Source organism: Neoarius graeffei, chromosome 11 (assembly GCF_027579695.1).
Source record: "Neoarius graeffei isolate fNeoGra1 chromosome 11, fNeoGra1.pri, whole genome shotgun sequence".
In the NCBI taxonomy this organism is placed as follows: Eukaryota; Metazoa; Chordata; class Actinopteri; order Siluriformes; family Ariidae; genus Neoarius; species Neoarius graeffei.
In genome coordinates this window covers 60975768-60998147 of record NC_083579.1, presented here as the reverse complement: position 1 = coordinate 60998147, position 22380 = coordinate 60975768, and the positions used below count along the sequence as shown (strand labels likewise).

Below are 22380 nucleotides of genomic sequence, written 5' to 3'. Positions count from 1 at the left end.
ATAGAGGATTTTCTGCGATAGCCCACGAGCAAAACATCGCGCCGCGATCACATGACCGATGACGTAGTAAATTGACAAGCTAGACAGCTCACTGCCTGTACATACTGTGACTGTGAGTGACAATTCGCGGATCTACGGATTATTTCCACTGTATACGATGGTAAAAAAGTGTGTAGTGAAAGTTAATTATGTCTACCTATTGAAACTATTCTTTAAATTCGTTTCTTAAGACAAGGATTTTTTAAGATGTTACCTTGACAGTTTCGGCGATAAACTTCCACCTTCTTCAAAACAGTCACCAGATGTCGAGTGGTGACGTGCCTTATCAGCTGATGTTACTCTAAGGAGGCGTGAACGTCCCGCCCAATTTGACAGGTAGTTCACGCCTCCTGCTGTACCTGACAGCAGGAGGCGTGAACTACCTGTCAAATTGGGCGGGACGTTCACGCCTCCTTAGAGTAACATCAGCTGATAAGGCACGTCACCACTCGACATCTGGTGACTGTTTTGAAGAAGGCGGAAGTTTATCGCCGAAACTGTCGCACACACGGACTGGCCATCGGGAGTAGCGGGAGTTTTCCCGGTGGGCCGGTGGTTCAGTGTGGGCCGGCGGAGAAAAAAAAAAAAAAAACAGTTGCGCGCTGGCCTTTAATATGATAAGCAATGTTAACAGTTTCTTTAAGAAACTTAACATTGCTTATTACAGTTAACATTGCTTATTACAGTTAACATTGCTTATTACAGTTAACATTGCTTATTACAGTTGCGCGCTGGCCTTTAATATGATAAGCAATGTTAACAGTTTCTTAAAGAAACTGTTAACATTGCTTATCATATTAAAGGCCAGCGCGCAACTGCTTTTTTTTTTTTTTCTCCACCGGCCCACACTGAACCACCGGCCCACCGGGAAAACTCCCGCTGGCCAGGTAACATCTTAAAAAATCCTTGTCTTAAGAAACGAATTTAAAGAATGGTAAAAAAGTGTGTCGCGTACAGCTGTTCTAAAACCAACAAAGACGGAGTATCTCTGCATCAGTTCCCTGATCCTGATAAGAATAATGGATACAATCTCGCTGAGTGGAACCGGCAAGTAAAGCGGACGAGGGCAGACTGGTGCTAGTTGAAGGCTAGTGCAAATATTTATGCTGGTGAGTGTAAAGGGAAAAGTGGTTTTTATAGTCCATGGGAGAATCTTGAGGCGCGCTTTGAACGAGCTTCCCAAACCTTTAGGACAATTAAAGGGTTCTTTAACTAAACAAGAACTAGACGATCCCTGGACGAGTTCCTGCTTTGCACTTCTACGATACAGCCGTGACTGTCCCCATTCAGGCCCGCATTTTTCTTCTCCCCAAGCTCCGAACGCACACAAAGCAGACTTTGACAGCTGCAGTCATTTCCGTGTTGTTGGAAAGGCCGCTTGAACGCCATTGGTTCGCCCCAAATATACTGCCGATCATGACGCACATTTCGGCCCAGACCTCTGATTTAGTAGAAAAAATGTTGTGCATTGACTCACCTCGACTGGAACACGATTCACTTTCGTCTTCAGACGCAATTTCGTCTGAATAATCGCTGTCTGATTCACTCATTTCGCTTGTGTTTATACTGGATGCTGCCATCCTGGTCAATTTACTACGTCATCGGTCACGTGACTCCCGACTGGGATTTCCAGGAAATGCTTCCCAGAAGCTCGGTTTTGTCGCTCAAATACACCCCTTTGATGGGGAATTTTTTTATTTTTAATTTGCATACATTGAATATATACCCTTATACTACATTTTCATCAATAGTGGGTTCTAAAATTCTAGAACTACTTTAAATATAAGAAATGATACACCAGGAGTCATTTTAATTACTCATGAGGCATCAGTAAACATGACCAACATGCATTTAATGCTTCTGACAGGTGCTAATAACTTTAATTGCCTATATTTTAGGACCAAAATGATCAGGGAACCGTCAAAAAGTTAGACGTTTACCTGGATATTTATCTGTTTGTTTTGTAGCATCCGCTGCAGCTCCACCAGGCTGCCCTTTAAAGTGCGCAATTTCCTGGCTAGCTGCTCAGCTTCGTCCTTGGTCTCAGGCCGGCCCTCCAGCAGCAGAGCTTCACTGTGCAAGGACAGCTCAGAGAGAGTGAGCACCTTCTCTTCAATGTCCAACAGCATGTTCTGCAACAGCAACAAGAGAGATACCAGCTCAAACATGATCTTGCCTTCTAATCTGCAGAGAGAAGGGCCTGAGAACTGCAGCGAGTGATGCCTGGAATTCCTCATACCCGAATGTCATCCTAGGTCCCTATCCACTAGAGGACAGCACGTAATTCTTAATCTCCCACATGCCATTCTCTCAATACAGACTGTTTTTACTATACATGTTTAATTTTGTGCTGTCACAAGCAAACACCTAGGCAACTAGGAATCAGTGTTGTCCACCTGAGCTAGATCCTATTTGTTTGTAACCTTCAGCCACTCCCTATAACATAGGCACAGTTTCTTCCACCCCATCATCTAACCAATGAAGGGTTTCTTGCTGCAAGAATATGAAGCTAGGGCTGGCCAACTTTGCATGCAGCACCAATCAAGGCACAGGAAACCACTAATCGCCTGAAAGCTGCTTGAGCCCCCAGTGACAATTATACTGAGACATATGCATAATCTGCTTTACAATCGTGCTACAGCTGCTTAGGTCTTCTAATACTAGTGTTTACCTAGTACTTCCTTGAACCATAATAATAAGACGGTTGAATTCTTAGAGTTGTGCATGTGTTGCACATTCCTGTCCATAAACATAACTGTAACGGTTGTGGCAAATAGATGATACTCTAACCTGGCAGTCTGAAAGCTGCTCGTTCATGTCTAAATCCTGAGGGGTGGAGCTGAGCATGCTGCGTGTACTTAGCAACCATTGGTCGAGCTCATCCACTTGGCTGAGATACAGTTGTAAGGCTTTCTCTTGCTGCTGCTTCTCAAGACGGTCACTCAAACGCTCCTGAAGCACAAAACAGCCACTTTAATCAGACACTCAGTCCCAAGAATATCATTAAATCTAGCACAATATCTTAGATGTTGCCTAATTACATTGCAGAAAACAGATATTGAAAGCAATAAGATGAAAAAAGAACCACTGAACTATAGTCAGAGAAATAAATGTATACCTCCAAAAGCTGCTGTTTTCCAGAGGCTTTCATGTGGATGGTGGCCATACGATCAGATAGCACAGTGAGAGTGGACTGCATGGCTAGCTGTTCAACTGTGTCAGAGTCTACAGTTTCAGAGATCAGATCCTCTGCAAAGTTTGATTGCAGTTCATTGATGTCATCCTGAAGCCTGGTAATGTCTCCCATGAGATTCTAAAAGTCAGACCAAATATGTACCACACTGATTAAGTGAACACTTCATAGAGACTGCAGGAGCAACATGACCTCTCTTTAACATGTAAAAAGGTTTCTATCCAAAATAAAGCAGTTTCCTGAAAAAAGAAATATATATATTTTCAGTCCATAATAATTTGGAAAGGTACTCATCAGTACAACACTCTGTTACCTGATGCAGGATCATTTGTCTGCCTGGGCTCAGGTCATGCAAAGGAGGCTCATTCAGGTTGGCCTCAATGGACTCCATCTTCACTGAAATTGACTGCAATGAGCCTTGGTATCGCTGTTGTCTCTCCAGAGCCTCATAAAGTGTCTTCTGCTTTTCGCTGATCTATAATATTGATGAAAAGTAAATTAAAATGTCCAAAGCCTTATTATACTGTATCTACCTTTTGATCTCATGCATCGCCTACCACATTTTTCAGTGTCTCCCATGAACGCTGAAGATCATCAAGCTTAGCCACAGATTCAAGGGTCGGATCATACAGCTCTTGCACAGGAGTTCTGACGAGAGTAGCTCGGCCCATGGACAACTAAATGCAAGAGGAAACCATGAGCAGTAAATAAATAAGTAAATAATAAATCTACTAGGTACAATGTTAGATACGAATGAGCAAAAAAACAAAAACAAAAACATGCTGTACAGTGGTGCTTGAAAGTTTGTGAACCCTTTAGAATTTTCGACATCATCAGATTTTCACACAAGTCCTAAAAGTAGATAAAGAGAACCCAGTTAAACAAACAAGAAAAAAATATTATACTTGATCATTTATTTATTGAGGAAAATGATCCAATATTACATGTCTGTGAGTGGCAAAAGTATGTGAACCTCTAGGATTAGCAGTTAATTTGAAGGTGAAATTAGAGTCCGGTGTTTTCAATCAATGGGATGACAATCAGGTGTGAGTGGACACCCTGTTTTATTTAAAGAACAGGGATCTATCAAAGTCTGATCTTCACAACACGTTTGTGGAAGTGTATCATGGCACAAACAAAGAAGATTTCTGAGGACCTCAGACAAAGCGTTGTTGATGCTCATCAGGCTGGAAAAGGTTACAAAACCATCTCTAAAGAGTTTGGACTCCATCAATCCACAGTCAGACATATTGTGTACAAATGGAGGAAATTCAAGACCATTGTTACCATTTCCAGGAGTGGTCGACCAACAAAGATCACTCCAAGAAAAGGGCGTGTAATAGTCGGCAAGGTCACAAAGGACCCCAGGGTAACTTCTAAGCAACTGAAGGCCTCTCTCACATTGGCTATTGTTAATGTTCATGAGTCCACCATCAGGACAACACTGAACAACAATGATGTGCATGGCAGTGTTGCAAGGAGAAAGCCACTGTTCTCCAAAAAGAACATTGCTGCTCATCTGCAGTTTGCTAAATATCACATGGACAAGCCAGAAGGCTATTGGAAAAATGTTTTGTGGACGGATGAGACCAAAATAGAACTTTTTGGTTTAAATAGGAAGCATTATGTTTGGAGAAAGGAAAACACTGCATTCCAGCATAAGAACCTTATCCCATCTGTGAAACATGGTGGTGGTACAGTAGTATCATGGTTTGGGCCTGTTTTGCTGCATCTGGGCCAGGACAGCTTGCCTTCATTGATGGAACAATGAATTCTGAATTATACCAGCGAATTCTAAAGGAAAATGTCAGGACATCTGTCCATGAACTGAATCTCAAGAGAAAGTGGGCCATGCAGCAAGACAACGACCCTAAGCACACAAGTCGTTCTACCAAAGAATGGTTAAAGAAGAATAAAGTTAATGTTTTGGAATGGCCAAGTCAGAGTCCTGACCTTAATCCAATCGAAATGTTGTGGAAGGACCTGAAGCGAGCAGTTGCTGTGAGGAAACCCACCAACATCCCAGAGTTGAAGCTGTTCTGTATGGAGGAATGGGCTAAGATTCCTCCACGCAGGACTGATCAACAGTTACCGGAAACGTTTAGTTGCAGTTATTGCTGCACAAGGAGGTCACACCAGATACTGAAAGCAAAGGTTCACATACTTTTGCCACTCACAGATATGTAATATTGGATAATTTTCCTCAATAAATAAATGACCAAGTATAATATTTTTGTCTCATGTGTTTAACTGGGTTCTCTTTATCTACTTTTAGGACTTGTGTGAAAATCTGATGATGTTTTAGGTCATATTTATGCAGAAATATAGAAAATTCTAAAGGGATCACAAACTTTCAAGCACCACTGTAATGAAAGTACCATGCTAAACGAAGCCTCAGTGTGAGTGACAGGAGAGAAGGGACGACCGAGAGGAGTGGAAATCTCGCTGTTAGTGCCTTCTTCACCAGACTCCTCAGTGACAGGAGACAGGTGAGTGTGACTGTGACCAGGTGTTACCTGACACCACCAAAGGCAAAGATGATTAGAGAAAGAAAAAGAGATGCATAAACTGTTCCATTTATTCCCTGCAGCGTGTATGTTTCCCACAGTACAAGTGAAGACAAAAGGACTCACCATATCCGTAGAAGGCTGTGACTGGGTCTTTGCAGTTCTGTCTAGTTCTTGTGCTTCTTCAGTCAGACCTTCTGCATCTCTCACAGTCAGGAGCATGGTGGCATGCTTGGCTTTCACTGTTAACAACTTACACTTCGAGTTTAATGATGCAATCTGCTCCTGGTATCCTTTGATTTTCTGGGCCAGCTCCTGTTTTGCAAACAGGAGAAAGCTCTGGTTAATCAAAGTACAAATTAAGTCGTGCTTTTCTGCTTGTTGTACTATATGCTTACCTCATGGTGGCGTATCTGGTTCTGTAGCTCCTGGATATTGCTGGTGGGAACAGGTCGGTCTTGAATGACTCGGTGAGAATCCTCAATCAGTCCCTGCAAATGCTGTACTTCTTGCTCATACTGCTCATACTGGACCACTGCCTCCTGACATAAGAAGTTGTGAAATATAGTTAATAATTATGTAATTATGCCAAGATCTTAGCCTGTATACGTCTCCTTTTACAGGTAAAACCGCTCCCTAAATTATATTTGATTCTATTTAATTGTTACAGTATATTGCTCTGGGTGGGTGGGTGTGCTCATTGCTCACGTGTGTGTGCGCATGTGTGTGTTCACTGCTTCAGATGGGTTAAATGCAAAGAGAAATTTCATAAGTGTATGTGTGATGAATTAAGTTGTTCTTCTTATACAAATACTCAGAGTGGACTGTCTAACATCTTTAAGAACACAATCAAGCCAGCATTTATCTGAAAGTTTTAAGCTTGTTTAAACTGAAATATGAAGGTCTTCTAGATCAATAAGCAAACCTACCTCATATTAAAATAATGGCTCGATCATCGTAATCAAAATCTGAACAGTCAAGGAAAGGTGTTATGGTATTAAAATGACTTGCTTTTTTGTGATATAGCCGAGTATATCCTACTGACGGTACAAAATCACAAAATGTCCACTAAGCCACCATTGTGGGTGATATGAAGAATATGAGTATGCAAGCGTGTAGTGCATTACAAAACACATGCATATTTAATGCACATGAATTCTTGATCTACATACAAGTCTAAATTTAAGGAAATACCTTTTGAGCAAGCAGAACACAAACAGGCAGTGTGAAGCATTCATAAATTTCCTCTGTATTGTCCGATACCTGAAGAATGTTGCATTGTTGGATGGCAGTGTGTTGCAGCTGGCTGGCTTCCTGCTGCAGGTTAAGAGCTGTGCGACAGATAGACAGGTTGTTCACCGCCTCCTCTGGCATGCGAAGTGCACTCTGACAGGCCTGCACTGCATCCACCTGCTGCTTAAAGCTTTCCATGTCTGACAGCAGATGCTACAAAAGAACACCATACTTTAGGATACACAATGACATCCCCTATATTTAACGCATTTGCATATTAGGTAGCTTTTCAGGCCTGACTTATGCCTTATTTCTGTTTAAAGCAATGTGGTTGTTGTTGTTGTTGTTTTGTCTGTAACCGCTTATCCCGTGCGGGGTCGCGGGGCAAGCTGGAGCCTATCCCAACTGACCATGGGCGAGAAGCAGGGTACACCCTGGACAAGTCGCCAGGTCATCGCAGGGCTGACACACACAGAGACACAAACAACCATTCACACTCACAGTCAATTTAGAGCCACCAATTAACCTAACCTGCATATCTTTGGACTGTGGGAGGAAACCCACGCAGACACGGGGAGAACATGCAAACTCCACACAGAAAGGCCCTCGTCGGCCGCTGGGTTCGAACCCAGAACCTTCTTGCTGTGAGGCGACAGTGTGGTGCAATATCTAAATTATACGATCTTCCACATGTCCAGCATCTGCCTCTTTAGTTCTGCACTGGAAGAAGTTTATCTCACAAAATATACAGTACCAGTCAAAAGTTTGGACACATTCACTACTATCTGAAAATATACAATATGTCTCAAATTACATCCAGTTCTTAAGTAATGCCATCAGACTTGCCACTATTAAATGGTAGGAAGGCAGTCCAGTTTGTACAACCAAAATCACATTTTCCTGAGCAAAACTTCATATCGTTACACCCCTAGGCCTCAGGTTTCTAAAGTTTAAAGGTCAAGATAGACCAGAAAGATGATAATAGCTAGGCAAATAATAACAGTAGGATTTCAAACTTAAATGTTAAAATAAAGACTGTCCCAGTTACACATACAGCCATACACATTTCATACACATGCAGCTTTATGCAATCTGCATGCTTTTACTGCGTGCTTGAGTGTATGTGTGACAAATAAAGGCTTCTTGGCTTTTTTAACGAGTAAATGTTTGTAATTGTTGTAGAATTGCTGTAGTATAAGAAGAATAAACCAGGATGTGCTGTTATCTGATGTCCCATCACAACCAGCAATTTTATTCCTGACTTAATGCACCATACAGCTTGAATCAGGTTTTTTTTTTCCCTTCCTGAGCTGATCTTACCATCTCTTTCAGCATGTGTTCTGGTACAATGCCATGCTCGCTTATCAAATCAGACAGTAATTTCCGTTACTTGTTAGCCATGTTATACGTTAAAAGAATGAAATGAACCACACACCAATACATTAATTAAATTATAACAATTATCCATTAATAAAAGTTTGTGTGTATAACTGTACACTACTTATGTGATTAAGAATATTTCATTGTTAAATTTGAATTTCCATTACTTGTTAGCCGTGTTATACGTTAAAAGAATGAAATGAACCACACACCAAAATAAGCTCCCAATGAGAAGTTTATTACCAACAGTGAAGTTTTGAGTCTCTTGACTCTTCCTCAGACTCATTTTGTTAGCCACGTTACCCTCATAGCTCGAATGCTAAAGAAGACAGACATCAAACATGTCCTGGCTAACTGACTACAATTTTTTTGCTGAACTATTCTTTTTCGGAGTGAATGATGATCTGCAGTGCCAACATAATTTAAGTTGAACTTAAAGGGAGAAATATTACCTGTCTCTGAGTCAGCTGTTCTTTGAGACTCAGACGGGCTAGTTCCGGAGAGGTGAGGGTTGCCTGGACCTGCTCCAGAGCCATATGCAAGGCTTTTACCTCACTCTCAAACTTTTCCATGTCCTGATGAAGAGAATTTAACATATGCTGATTTAGTGCAAATGCTACTGTATGTAATTCTGCGACTACTGGAATTAAAACAATATGCTATAGGATAGGACAGAATTATTCCATCAGCTCCAGAATTACTGATACCTTTGGTTAAAAGGTTATGAAAAAACATCTTTGTGGTTAATTAGCCTAATCAACCACTGAAAATAGTCTATAAATTTAACCTTCAATTGAAGTCAATTTATTGTAAGAAATAAACAACTTTACTAAGAATATTATTCAGAATCATTTTAACAAAGTCAAAGTCCTTCCTGCACCATTCATGGCACGTTTGGCGGCGCCAATCTCCATTTTGTAGCCCTTGGCCTCTCGCCTATATTACATAGCAAGGGTTACAGTGGGGGGTAGTCCTTTGGTAACCACGAGAGTTTGACTCCCCACTCACATCTGTATTGCAACGTGCCTTGCCAGATGGCACCATTTCTATGATGGTCTTTGGTATGACCCAACCGTGAGTAGAACTCGCAATCTCCCAATCAAGAGATGGACATGCGAACCACTAGGCCACTCATCGGTATCTTTACAAAGGATCCCAATAATTCCAGAACTACCTATAAATGTGCAAATGTAACAGAAATGTGTCATTGTAACAGGCAAACAGAAATTCAAAGTCATGACGGTCTACCGTAGCAGCTTCCTGTAGACTCTGCAATCGTGACTTGATGGCCTGCTCCAGTTCCTCTGTGTGGCGACTCAGCTCAGCCACCTGCTGGCCCATGGCCTCCACTTGCAGACACTCAGACAACAGTTCCACCTTCTCCTGCATAGCTTCCAGATCACCGTGGAGTTCCTTCGATTCATGCAACACAGACTGCAGCAACCAGGGACAATACATTAATGAAATTATAACAACTATCCATTAATAAAAGGTTTTTGTGTGTATAAATGCACACTACTTATGTGATGTAATGTACCTGGTACATTCTGATCTGCTCCTGCAAGTGAGAGGAGGAGTTCCAGATGATGTTGGTCTTAACTAAGCTTTGAGCTCGGTCTGTCCACTTCACGATAAACTCAAGCATCTCATTGTACTCATCTAGATGTGCATCAGCCTGATAAATAGACATGCATAAATTATGAATAATCTATCATGAATCAATCATTACCTATGGATAATGATACAGAAAATGGGGAACTATTTTATCTATACAGCATTTCTGTCTTAAATATAGTTATTTCATGCATTTTACACAAAATCTGTACAATTTATAATGTTGATCACTACCTTCTTTAGCCAGACTGTTCTGTACTCTGTTAAACGGAGAGTGTGATGGTGGATCTCTCCTAACTTAGCAATGCTATCACTTAGTTGCTTGGACAGAAGTGGATGACGCCGACCAAGGTCCTGCGCAGCAGCAACCAGTTCAGCAAGTGTTCTACCACAGCACTCCAGTTCAACACAGAAACCCTATATAAAGCATTGAGAAAAAAAGAGAAGGGAATAACACATGACAGTAATTCTTAACAAGATTGCTACCAGGAATAAAGACTGGTAAATCCATTTAATCTTACTTGAGTTTCTTCTTTGGCTTGATCAATATCAGTGGCCTTTTCTTTGAGTGTTGTAGAAATACTTTTCAATTTCTCAGAAATGTCACTGATCCTGGAATTGAATTCCTCTTTGATAACTCTAGTCTTCTGAATGTCTCTTTCCTTGGCTTGGACCTTAAACAATCATGTGAAACAGGTCAAAAAAATTACACCATGCCAGAGTAAAGGATGAAAACAGCTGTTCAAAGCTATAAAGAAATCTACAAGAAACTGTTTGTGTACCTGATCTTCAATTGAGCCCAGGGCCAAAGCAACCTCGGCTAACTGCATAGAGATCTCTGAAGGCAGGATAGTGTACAGGTCCAGGTATTTGCTCTGCTGTTGCTCTGCAATTTTATCCACATTCTGACGATGGATTATCAGTTCTCCGTGCATCGCCTGAGAAAAGAGAAAATTTTATACAGTACGTCCAAAATGTGTCCCAGAAAATGTGTATTGTGAAATCTGTGCCTGATGTATCACCTCTAGCTCTTGTGTGAGAATGTCCATATCTGCAGTGGGATTCAACAAGAGCTCTCTAGAATCCTGAATCCAGCTTTTCACCAAGCTTAGCCCTCTTTCCACTTCCTCTCTATCTTTCAGTTCCTGCTGGACACATGCTCTACCTGTTTTGGACTTCTGTAACAGACTGGCAGAGAGAAAAGCCACATTCATAAAGTAGTTAGCTAATGCACACCAGCTGAATATTTAAAGCAACTGGTAAACAAACCTCTACCTCTCAAACTGATCTTGCACTGCTTTAATCTCCTTCAGGCTAGGCAGTTGGTCAATATCAGGGGTTGGCACTGAGACTTCCACATCATGCAAAAGGCTGAGGGCATACTGCCGCAGGAGTGTGAGAGAGGACAGTTCTCGCTCCAGGTCCTGAGTGACGAGCTCATGCTGCTCTTGATGGGACTGAAGTGTGGCTTTAGAGGCTTTTTCAATAGAACATTCAGGAACACGACTCTTTAGCTCTTCTGCTACAGCTCTTATTTTAATAATCTGAAATAGTAAAGGTTACACTTCAGTGTAATTTGTAATTAGTAACAATACAATACAATAAATGCAACATCAGTCATACTGTTCATATGCATTACTCATTTTATAGTATATATATATATATATATATATATATATATATACACACACACACACAGTATGCAGCTATCGGTTTTCTCCATATAAATGATCACCTTCTCCCTGAAAGTTCTCCACTCATGAGCTGTGTCCTCCAGCACCCTCTCTTGACCTCGAGCCATGCTTCGCAGTCTAGTCCAGCGCTGCCATACTGTGGTCATAGAACGGCTAATGGTGGCTTTGCTGGTATCACTGCCAATCATCTCCAACTTAGATGCTTGCTCTTCCAGACCTGTGAGCTTCTCCTGGAATCCATTCACCATGGACACCAGCGACTGTAGAACAGAAAAAGTGGACTCGTAAAATGGAAATTATATACAAATAAAACATTATTTTTAGAATATTGATTTAGTTCAGTAAGTTCTGTCTACCTTATGACTCTTGAGTTTCTCTTCTGCCTCCTGAATAGTTGCTGCCTTGGCTGTGGAGAACTCCGTCAGTTTCTTCTCTGCCTCATTCATCAGATCAATGACTGTCTGCCGGGCCTCTTGATATGATTTCCATTGCTCTACACAGCTAACAGCAGCATATAAAATAATCAATACTTAATGTACGTAAATAGTACCAATCAAAAGTTTGGACACATCTACTCTTTTTTTTTTGCATTTTGACTATTTTTCTGAATTTTGACTATTTTCTACATCATACTGAAGACGTCAAAACTATGAAATAACATATGGAACATGCAGGGAGTTGTGTTGTAGACAAAAATGTGGTAAACAAAAATGTGTTAAAAAATGTTTCATTTTTAGATTCTTCAAAGTAGCCACCATTTACCTTGATGACGCTTTGCACACTATTGGCATTATCTTAACCAACTTCATGAGGTAGTCACCTGGAATGCTTTTCAATTAACAAGCGTGCCTCGTCAAAAGTTAATTAGTGGAATTTCTTGACTTCTTAATGTATTTGAGATCAAATAGTAAATACTAACTAATACAAATACAGTAAACAGCCCTGTTTGACAACTGTATTCAACAACTATATTATCTCAAGAACTACTCAGCTAAGGAAAGAGAAACAACAGTCCATCATCACTTTAAGATATGAAGTGTCTTTTAATTAATAAAAATTAAAATAAAAAAAACATTGAATTAGAAGGCGTGTCTAAACTTTTGACTGGTACAGCACATCATGTCATTTGCGCCTAATAGGCAAGGATGTACATTTATACCCTTGATACCCTTTAACAAGCAGGCTGAGCTCCATATTAATATTAGTTTTATGTCTACCACCCAAAAAGAATGTTTTATTGATAAGGAATGTCATTATTATTGCTAAAATGGGACTTTTTGTTTATATCTTACTGATATTAAATATGGCTCCTTGCTAGAGCCTACCTTCCCTGCTGTAAACTACCCTGCTACAGCTGCTAATGTTTGGAAGAAAACTAATATTTGCTTTCAGAATGCAGCTTAACAGAATGCATTTAAATCTTAAGTTAGAATTTATTTTGAAACACCTAAGATTACTTACAATTAATTAGCACACGCTGATATTAGCTGGCCCAATAGGTATATTTGTATTCCCAAATGAAGCAAGGCAAGTACTTTACATCAGAGAAATAGTTAGGGCCACTAATACCAATCTGGAAAAAGCATTTCTTTAGACTTAATGTATTGTACCTGTTCAAAACATCCTGATGACACTGAAGCTGGTCTCTGACCTCCACACCTCGTTGCTGAGCAGACTCCACACTCAATCGCAACTGTTCTTTTGCTGTGTTGTTAACCAGATTCTCCAATTGAGGTGGGAGTGCCTCAAGCTCCTGCAGCACACTGAGGAAGTCCTGCTCAGTCGCCATGATATCCTCCTGCTGTCGAAGGCACTCTTCATAGTTCTCCACATCTACTCCCAGACTGGCCTGCTGCAAAAATCCTACAGCATCTTCAAGCCACTCACATGCTGCTTGCATCCGTGAATGGTACTTTTGACACAAAGCCAGTGCTTGTTCTAGAGTAATCTGGAAAAAAAAGAGATTTAAAAAATTAACTTAAAAAACAAGGCAGATCGGTAGAGCAATAAATAAATATAATAGTAATGGTAAATAAGTATACACCGATCAGCCATATAATTAAAAACACTGACAGGTAACATGAATTACATTGATTATGTTGTTACAGTGACGCATGTCAAGGGGTGGGATATATTAGGCAGCAAGAGAACAGCCAGTTCCTTAAGTTGATGTGTTGGAAGCAGGAAAAATGGGCAAGCGTAAGGATCTGAGTGACTTTGACAAGAGCCAAATTGTAATGGCTAGATGACTGGCACATCTTGTGAGGTGTTCCCAGTATGCAGTGATTAGTACCTACCAAAAGTGGTCCAAGGAAGGACAACCGGTGAACCGGTGACAGGGTCATGGGGAGCCAAGGCTCATTGATTTGCATGGGGCGTGAAGGCTAGGCCATATGGTCCAATCCCACAGAAGAGCTACTGTAGCACAAACTGCTGAAAAAATTAATGGTGGCTAAAACAGAAAGGTGTCGGCATTAACATTTTCAGCAGTTTATGCCACAGTAGCTCTTCTGTGGGACTGGACCATATGGACTAGCCTTTGTGCCCCATGTGAATCAATGAGCCTTGGCTGTCCATGACCCTGTCGCCAGTTCACCGGTTGTCCTTCTGTGGTAGGTACTAACCACTGCATATCTGGAACACCCCACAAGATGTGCCATTTTGGAGATGCTCAGACCCAGTCATCTAGCCATCACAATTTGGCCCGTGTCAAAGTTGCTCAGATCTTTATGCTTGCCCATTTTTCCTGCTTCCAACACATCAACTTCAGGAACTGACTGTTCTCTTTCTGCCTAATATATCCCACCCCTTGACAAGTGCCACTGTAATAAGATAATCAATGTAATTCACTTTACCTGTCAGTTTGTTTGTTTTTTATTTTATGGCTGATTGGTGTAAACTAAGTAAATAAGATGGTAGGGTTAACACTGGATTTGGTAGTCATACCAGTTAAAATGAACTCTGACTTACCTGCTTAGAGCTAAGAGCTTGCTGAACATCAGCTTCCAGTTTTGCCATTTCTTGCAGACTAGAATCTACATGGGCTGGAACAAGTTCATTAGCACTGGTATACTTCTGTTTTTCCCTAGTGCTCAGTGCAGCTACAATCCTGAGTCGAGACTGCACCTCCTCCTGCATGATCTGCTGCTTCCTGATCTCTTCCTGAACTTTTTCCACCTTCACATCCACAACAACAGCAGATCCAAGCTCATCTCTGACTTGTTGCAACCAAGTCAAAGTCCGCTTTACTTCCGTCTCGAAATCTTTACTCTGCACAAATCTGTTCTCACACTCCACTATCAGCTCCCCAACAGCTGACTGCAGAGACTGAAGTTCCTCCTGCCAAGATATCACCCTCTGCTTAGCAGCTTCATGGGCAGCTGGGTCCATGTGAGAAACAAGGTTTCCCATCTGCTCCATGAGCCGAGATAAGTGAGAGCTGGCTCCCTGAAGACTTGCAGCCAGGGCATGATAATTTTTCAGTCTCTCTTCAGCTGATTGGGTCTCAGCATTGACTTTAACAAGTTGCTCTTTTGTAGCTTTCAACTCGGAGTCAACCTGCATGGCCATGGCTTGGTGGTCCTCAAAGGACTCCAAAGTGTCATCGAGGTGTTCTACCTTCTGTTCTATTAGCCTCTTTAGACCATTATAGAGACTAACCAGCTGAGTCATTTCCTCAGGCTGCCATGGCTGACCAGTGCTGCGAAACCCCTCTTTTTTCTGGTTAAGTTCATTAACAGCCTGGCCAAGATCTGTCAACTCCTCAAGCAGTGTTTTATAATCATGCTGCAGACTGATGACTTGCTCTGTCTGCAAACCAACAGACTGTGTACCAAGGTTATGGAACTGTTCCTCAAGCTCTTTCAATGCTTTGTAGGTCACATCAATGAAGGAGGAATACTCATGACGTGCAAGAATGACTTGTTGTATTTTCTCCTGTTTTTCTTTTGCTAGTGCTAAGATGTTGTTGTATTGTTGTGGAAGCCCATTAAGTTTTTCATCTAAGTAGCAATGGTCAACCTCGTTAAGAGTGGGCAATATGTCTTGACCTGCTCTTTGGACAATAAGAAGGAGATTTTCATATTCTGCTGCTTGATTCAATATTTGTTGGTATTTTGTGAGCTGTGCCTTTAGTTCTGCATCTCCATTCATTAGGTTTATTTCAGGAAATGTCACAATATCTGCTTGTTTCAACCACTGGCATGTCCTCTCTAGATCTGTTTTGAAGTATTTTCTAGTTACCAATACCTTCTCTAGTTCCTGCAGTCTTTGATTACACTTTTGCAAAGCTACCTCAAAGCTGTTCTGCAATTCTTGTAGCTTGGTTAGCATCTCAGCCTTCTCATCCTCAGTGGCATCTTTCATCAGCTCTCTGCCTTGGGACCATAAGGAAGTCAGCTCACTCTGGTAAGCTCTCAGGCTGCTCTGGATGTTCCTGCAGGTCCTCACCTGCTTAGTCAAGTCATCTGGCAACAGGGCTATGTAATCATCAGAATGTGCTTTCTTCTCATTTTGTTGAACCCAGGCAATAGCCCGACTCACCGCAAGCAGGAACTGGGTTCTCTCTGTGAAAGCTTTACTGAGGTTTTTCCTTCTCTGGGCCACTTTAATACTCAATGACTCTACCTCAGCCTGGGTCTCTGAGATGAGCTGCTGCAATCGCTGTTTTTCATTCAAGCCTAGGTGCGCTAAAACCCTGTCTGCGTCACTCATAGCTTGGGCCAGCAGTAGCTGCTTTGCTTCAAGCTCACTGCAAATGCTAAGGTGATCAAATAGGAAGCTCTGTGCCACCTCTGGTGGTGGGCTCATTTTCATAGCTTCAGATAAAGCAGGCTTCTGTTCCTCAGCCCACTCTCTTGCCTCTTTCAGTCGAACTTCAACTTGAGTCATATCCTCAAGTGTTAGGATCGAGTCCTGAATCTTTCTCTCAGTGAGACTCTCGAGATGGGCCCATCTCTGCTCAAAGTGGCTGATTTGTTCTTTCACCAGCTCTTTATCATCCAGGTTTAAGTGATACATCACTTTCTGCTTCTGGTCTTTAAGATCCTCAAGCATGCTTTTCTTTTCTTTCAGGACAACAGATAGTTTCCGGAGAGCATCCAGATGTTCAGATGAGCTCTCAGCTTCAGTTCTAAAACATTTAGGGAAAAGATAATGTTATGTTTTACTTTCCATTGTTTAATACTGAGCATCACAAATCAACCACAGTTTTAAACAATATATTAAGAGCCTACCTGGCTAGGTTGTCCCACTCCTTGGAAACCTGCTCAAACAGAGCTTCCAAGGCACTGATGCAGTCATGGTACTCTCTTGTCCTCAGCAGATCCTCTTCCCTCTGGGCTTGAAGCTTATTGGCCTCATGACATAGCTCCAGCCATGCATGACTCAGGCGATTAAGTTCAGTGTGTTCTGGAGAAACCCTGCCTTCTGTAAGTTTACTTACATGCTCTGTCATCTTAGTCAATGTACACTGCCGGCTGTGTAGCTGCTCACCAAATTCCTAAAAATAAAAACAGGTAAATGATGCATGTAATATTAAATTCAATCACATACAGCCCAGCTTGGAAGTATTTTGACAGAAGCATAATTCTGGTTGTTTCGGCAGAATGTTAGAATCGTAAAAATTGCAGCTCTTACTTTGGCTTGATCCAGCATGTTCAGAGCAATCTTTGGCTCCAGTTCAGCAGGTCTCCTAGAAAGACTATGCAGTTGCTGTTCCAAATCCTGGAATAGTGTAGACAGTTCCTGCTTCTGTTCCTTAACTTCCCTCCAGCTGTCTGACAGCTGTTGAGCTCTGGTTATCATCTCTTCAAACTATAGCATTGCAGTAAGAAACGCCACAACAGCAGTAGCAATATGAGATAATTATAAAAGTTGATTAGATGAAGTTACAAAACATTTAAAGTAAGTTACCAAACTCACCATGGTTTTGATCTGCTGGATCTTAGTAGCTGTGGCTCGGACTGCTTCATCAGATAAATCACACACTGAGCAAACCAGATCAAGATAGGTGCTGGCCTGCTCCTGCAGAGCCCTTAAATGCTTCACCTGCAAACAACAGTATGTGAAAAAAGTATAAGAAAAAGGAGTAGTCAAGCATTTAAGAAAAGTGCAGTCTGGTGTGAACAGTCTATCTGGTCTTTCACTAACCTGTTTGAGTGCCTCTTGAAGACCAAAAGGGGTCTCTGAATGTCGCTGTATTTCCTCTTGGACAGTGGAGAGCCAAGTCTCACACTGCTGTAGCGTGTCCTGGTTGCTAACATGCTTCTGTAGTTCCCGATCAAGACTCTGATACACCTGATGTGGCACAGGCTCAGTGTTTAAAAAAAGGTACATATACTTGTAATAGTTATTTGTATATGTATCAGATTTATATACAGTGTAAGAAAGTAATAAAGGCCCCCTCATTCAATAAATACAATTATTATAAATACAGGACACTTTTTTGGTGGAATAAAAACATGTATTCTATTCCCTTCAAATGGGTTTCATTCATTTGGTTCGATAGCATGCAATATTGTTAGCATATCACTTATTCTACGTGTATTACGTCACTCTACCCAACGGAGAATGAGAGTTGAATATGGTTTATGATATTGTACATTGTCAACACAACATGGCATCGCACGTCGGAGACGTAAAACTTCCGCGTTAGCGAGCAACCGTGACAATTTGTAAATAAACATGGCCGCCAGGTTTGCGTTGTTAAATATGGAAGATTTTGAGAGAATTTTGAAAGAGAAAGACGCATTGAACACCCGAAAGGAATGTGTATGTACAATATAATAATAATAATAATAATAATAATAATAATAATAATAATATTGGCTGGGGGGTTTTCATGGTATATCAGATATATTCCATTCAGCTAGCATGATATTGAACTTGTCTTCGATTTGTTCAATATCATGCTAGCTGAATAGCATATATCTGATATACCACTCAACGCCAGCCAATATTATTTAAATAAAGTGTGCGTTGTTTGACACAGGTCAGCTCTCTTTAAAGAATTTTTTTTTTGGTGTCTTTCTATCTCCGTGGGTAACATACATCTCTCGGTAGTTCAAAAAAAACTTTATTTTTGAGTATGACAGCTGCTATTAGTATATAAAGTTTTCATTTGGTTTAGACATATCAAAATCTGTACTGTAAATCATCCCTTTTTAAACGATCTGGACACACGTAATAAAAATTGAAGTAAATGTGGTAGGTGCATCCCTAGCGTAAAAAAAGACAGAAAGGATAGAGATACTAACCCGTTGTGCTGTGCTGCAGATAGCTGAATAGCTGTCTTTGGTTCCTTGTTGGTGAGCCAGAAACTGCTGGCTAACCTTGGCCTGAACTTGCTCTGAACAATGACTGACAAGAACATCTCCCTTTTCCTTCAAACGTGTCAAACACTCTTCAAAGCTGGCTATCTCCTCCATTATGGCCTAGAAAAAAATACTGCACAGTCACCTTTACAGTAATAATTCTGTATACAGCAGTGGAAAAACTTGCAGAAGACTACAACTCATACCCATTTTCTACATAGTTTGCAATCATTTATCTCAATACGATGTATGTTTATTATGTTACTATTTTTTCCTTAGCCAAAACTAAGATAAGAAGACCAGATAAAGTAGACCTTTATTGTCCCACAATGGGGAAATTTCCTGATTTCCTGATTCCCCAATGGGGAAATTTCTTACTAATTGTAAGAAAAAAAAACAAGTTGTATGTATTTGATTTTTACAAATTTAGAAAACACTAATATTTACATCTAGGTTGCTATTTCAGTGCATGACTGCCAATTGCTGTGCAGTATATAATTGACATCAAACCTATGCTGAGGGTCATAACCAGTATCTGTGCACAAAAAGTATTTGCCAGTATGTAATCAATCACAGTATAGTTAAAAAACAAAAAAACCCAAAACAAAACATACCTTGTGTCGCGCCAGCTGCTGTGTGGCCATCTCTAGATTGCCACTTTGCATAGAATCAGAGGTAACCAGTCTACTAGACATCTGTAGCAGCCATTTCTCCACTTCCTGTAGTTCACCGTTATAGTCTTCATGCTCTTTCACCCCCTCTGCCAATTTCTGCACATGGGCCTGGAAACAAAACAACATGTACATTTCGTTCGCTTTTTTCTTTTCTTTATTTATGTTTATCTTAGAAACATTTGAAGCTCAGACATTTAGGCCTTTTCTGGGAACTACCTTGGCTTTGTTGCATAGTTCTTGATAATCATTTTGCAGCTTGGTCATATTCTCCCTGATAGTGGGATCGTGTACAATTTCAAGCAGAGCTTCTCCTTTCTCGATGACAGACTTCACAGATGACTCATGAGATTGCATAGTTTGTTGGATTGTCTATTGGGAAATAAAAACACATAAAAAGAATGTACTGTTCAAAAAGAATGTGGGTGTTTCCCAATCCCCGTCTACAGGCTGAATGCAAAAATTACATATGATATATAAAGCACAAGCAAACGCACTTTGTATTTGGCTAACTGGGCCTTTTTTTGGTAAAGTTCAGCTTTAAGTTCCACAGAGGAGACCAGAAGGGATTTCATCTCATTAAGCCACTGGGTCTGTGCCTTATACTTGTCTATAAAGTCTTTAGACAGCTGAATACACTTCTCCTGGGCACTGAGCTCAGCCCGCAGAGCTCCCATTAACTTCTCCAGTTGGGAGAGATGACCATTTATCTCCTCTTTTAGTTGTTCGGCCTCTGACTCCTCCAGGAATGCCGCAGCTCGCTCTGTCTTCTCCCGCACAGTCTTTAGGAAAGTATGCCCCGTCTCCATGTCACCCTGCAGAGCCTGAGTTATCAGAATAAAGGATGAGATAATTAAGAATATGTATAGTGAAAGCCGGAAATCTCTGCTATAACCAAGCTACCACAGGATTGAAAATGCTTGTCTTATTGCCGTACCTCAAGCTTTTTCATTTTCTTCTCCATGGCAACACAATCAATAGCATCAATGCTAATGGCCACACTGCTAAAGTTCTTCTGTGCTGTGTTCAGCCAGTCAGAAAAAGTACTGAAGATGCTATGGGCTTCTTCAATGCCAGTCACCTCCACTTTAAGTTGTTTGATTGTCTCCTATATGACAAAATTCAGAGTCATATGAACTATACTGTGTGTACTGCATGTGTATGTGCATACAGTGGTGCTTGAAAGTTTGTGAACCCTTGAGAATTTTCTATATTTCTGCATAAATATGACCTAAAACATCATCAGATTTTCACACAAGTCCTAAAAGTAGATAAAGAGAACCCAGTTAAACAAATGAGACAAAATATTATACTTGGTCATTTATTTATTGAGGAAACTAATCCAATATTACATATCTGTGAGTGACAAATGTATGTGAACCTTTGCTTTCAGTATCTGGTGTGACCCCCTTGTGCAGCAATAACTGTAACTAAATGTTTGCGGTAACTGTTGATCAGTCCTGCACACCGGCTTGGAGGAATTTTAGCCCATTCCTCTGTATAGAACACCTTCAACTCTGGGATGTTGGTGGGTTTCCTCACATGAACTGCTCGCTTCAGGTCCTTCCACAACATTTCGATTGGATTAAGGTCAGGACTCTGACTTGGCCATTCCAAAACATTAACTTTATTCTTCTTTAACCATTCTTTGGTAGAACAACTTGTGTGCTGAGGGTCATTGTCTTGCTGCATGACCCACCTTCTCTTGAGATTCAGTTCATGGATAGATGTCCTGACATTTTCCTTTAGAATTGGCTGGTATAATTCAGAATTCATTGTTCCATTACTGATGGCAAGCCGTCCTGGCCCAGATGCAGCAAAACAGGCCCGAACAATGATACTACCACCACCATGTTTCACAGATGGGATAAGGTTCTTATGCTGGAATGCAGTGTTTTTCCTTTCTCCAAACATAACGCTTCTCATTTAAACCAAAAAGTTCTATTTTGGTCTCCTTCGTCCACAAAACATTTTTCCAATAGCCTTCTGGCTTGTTCACATGATCTTTAGCAAACTGCAGACGAGCAGCAATGTTCTTTTTGGGGAGCAGTGGCTTTCTCCTTGCAACTCTGCCATGCACACCATTGTTGTTCAGTGTTCTCCTCATGGTGGGCTCATGAACATTAGCTAATGTGAGAGAGGCCTTCAGTTGCTTAGAAGTTACCCTGGGGTCCTTTGTGACCTCGCAGACTATTTCACGCCTTGTTCTTGGCGTGATCTTTGTTGGCCGACCACTCCTGGGGAGGGTAACAATGGTCTTGAATTTCCTCCATTTGTACACAATCTGTCTGACTGTGGATTGGTGGAGTCCAAACTCTTTAGAGATGGTTTTGTAACCTTTTCCAGCCTGATGAGCATCAACAACACTTTTTCTGAGGTCCTCAGAAATCTCCTTTGTTCATGCCATGATACTCTTCCACAAACATGTGTTGTGAAGATCAGACTTTGATAGATCCCTGTTCTTTAAATAAAACAGAGTGCCCACTCACACCTGATTGTCATCCCATTGATTGAAAACAACTGACTCTAATTTCACCTTCAGATTAACTGCTAATCCTAGAGGTTCACATACTTTTGCCACTCACAGATATGTAATATTGGATCATTTTCCTCAATAACTAAATGACCAAGTATAATGTTTTTGTCTCATTTGTTTAACTGGGTTCTCTTTATCTACTTTTAGGACTTGTGTGAAAATCTGATGATGTTTTAGGTCATATTTATGCAGAAATATAG

General features: G+C 40.9%; 1 protein-coding gene across 7 annotated transcripts in view; it reads right to left on the bottom strand.

Annotated features, from left to right (window-relative positions):
• The window catches only part of syne1b (spectrin repeat containing, nuclear envelope 1b), a 140832-nt gene that overhangs the window by 34626 nt on the left and 83826 nt on the right, over positions 1 to 22380 (bottom strand). For all 7 annotated transcript variants that reach the window (XM_060934445.1, XM_060934448.1, XM_060934453.1 and 4 more), the window contains 30 exons: positions 20582 to 20752; positions 20142 to 20468; positions 19864 to 20016; positions 19588 to 19755; positions 18917 to 19093; positions 17811 to 17957; positions 17583 to 17708; positions 17298 to 17474; positions 16895 to 17160; positions 14631 to 16791; positions 13271 to 13608; positions 12017 to 12161; positions 11702 to 11920; positions 11242 to 11510; positions 10989 to 11154; positions 10749 to 10904; positions 10488 to 10640; positions 10201 to 10383; positions 9890 to 10027; positions 9601 to 9786; positions 8805 to 8927; positions 7003 to 7185; positions 6138 to 6281; positions 5866 to 6054; positions 5611 to 5748; positions 3790 to 3909; positions 3546 to 3707; positions 3158 to 3352; positions 2830 to 2991; positions 1980 to 2171 (listed from right to left, as the gene is read on the bottom strand). In XM_060934445.1, the coding sequence (XP_060790428.1) occupies positions 1980 to 2171; positions 2830 to 2991; positions 3158 to 3352; positions 3546 to 3707; positions 3790 to 3909; positions 5611 to 5748; positions 5866 to 6054; positions 6138 to 6281; positions 7003 to 7185; positions 8805 to 8927; positions 9601 to 9786; positions 9890 to 10027; positions 10201 to 10383; positions 10488 to 10640; positions 10749 to 10904; positions 10989 to 11154; positions 11242 to 11510; positions 11702 to 11920; positions 12017 to 12161; positions 13271 to 13608; positions 14631 to 16791; positions 16895 to 17160; positions 17298 to 17474; positions 17583 to 17708; positions 17811 to 17957; positions 18917 to 19093; positions 19588 to 19755; positions 19864 to 20016; positions 20142 to 20468; positions 20582 to 20752 (7434 nt within the window). The remainder of the gene's footprint in view (positions 1 to 1979; positions 2172 to 2829; positions 2992 to 3157; positions 3353 to 3545; positions 3708 to 3789; positions 3910 to 5610; positions 5749 to 5865; positions 6055 to 6137; positions 6282 to 7002; positions 7186 to 8804; positions 8928 to 9600; positions 9787 to 9889; positions 10028 to 10200; positions 10384 to 10487; positions 10641 to 10748; positions 10905 to 10988; positions 11155 to 11241; positions 11511 to 11701; positions 11921 to 12016; positions 12162 to 13270; positions 13609 to 14630; positions 16792 to 16894; positions 17161 to 17297; positions 17475 to 17582; positions 17709 to 17810; positions 17958 to 18916; positions 19094 to 19587; positions 19756 to 19863; positions 20017 to 20141; positions 20469 to 20581; positions 20753 to 22380) is intronic.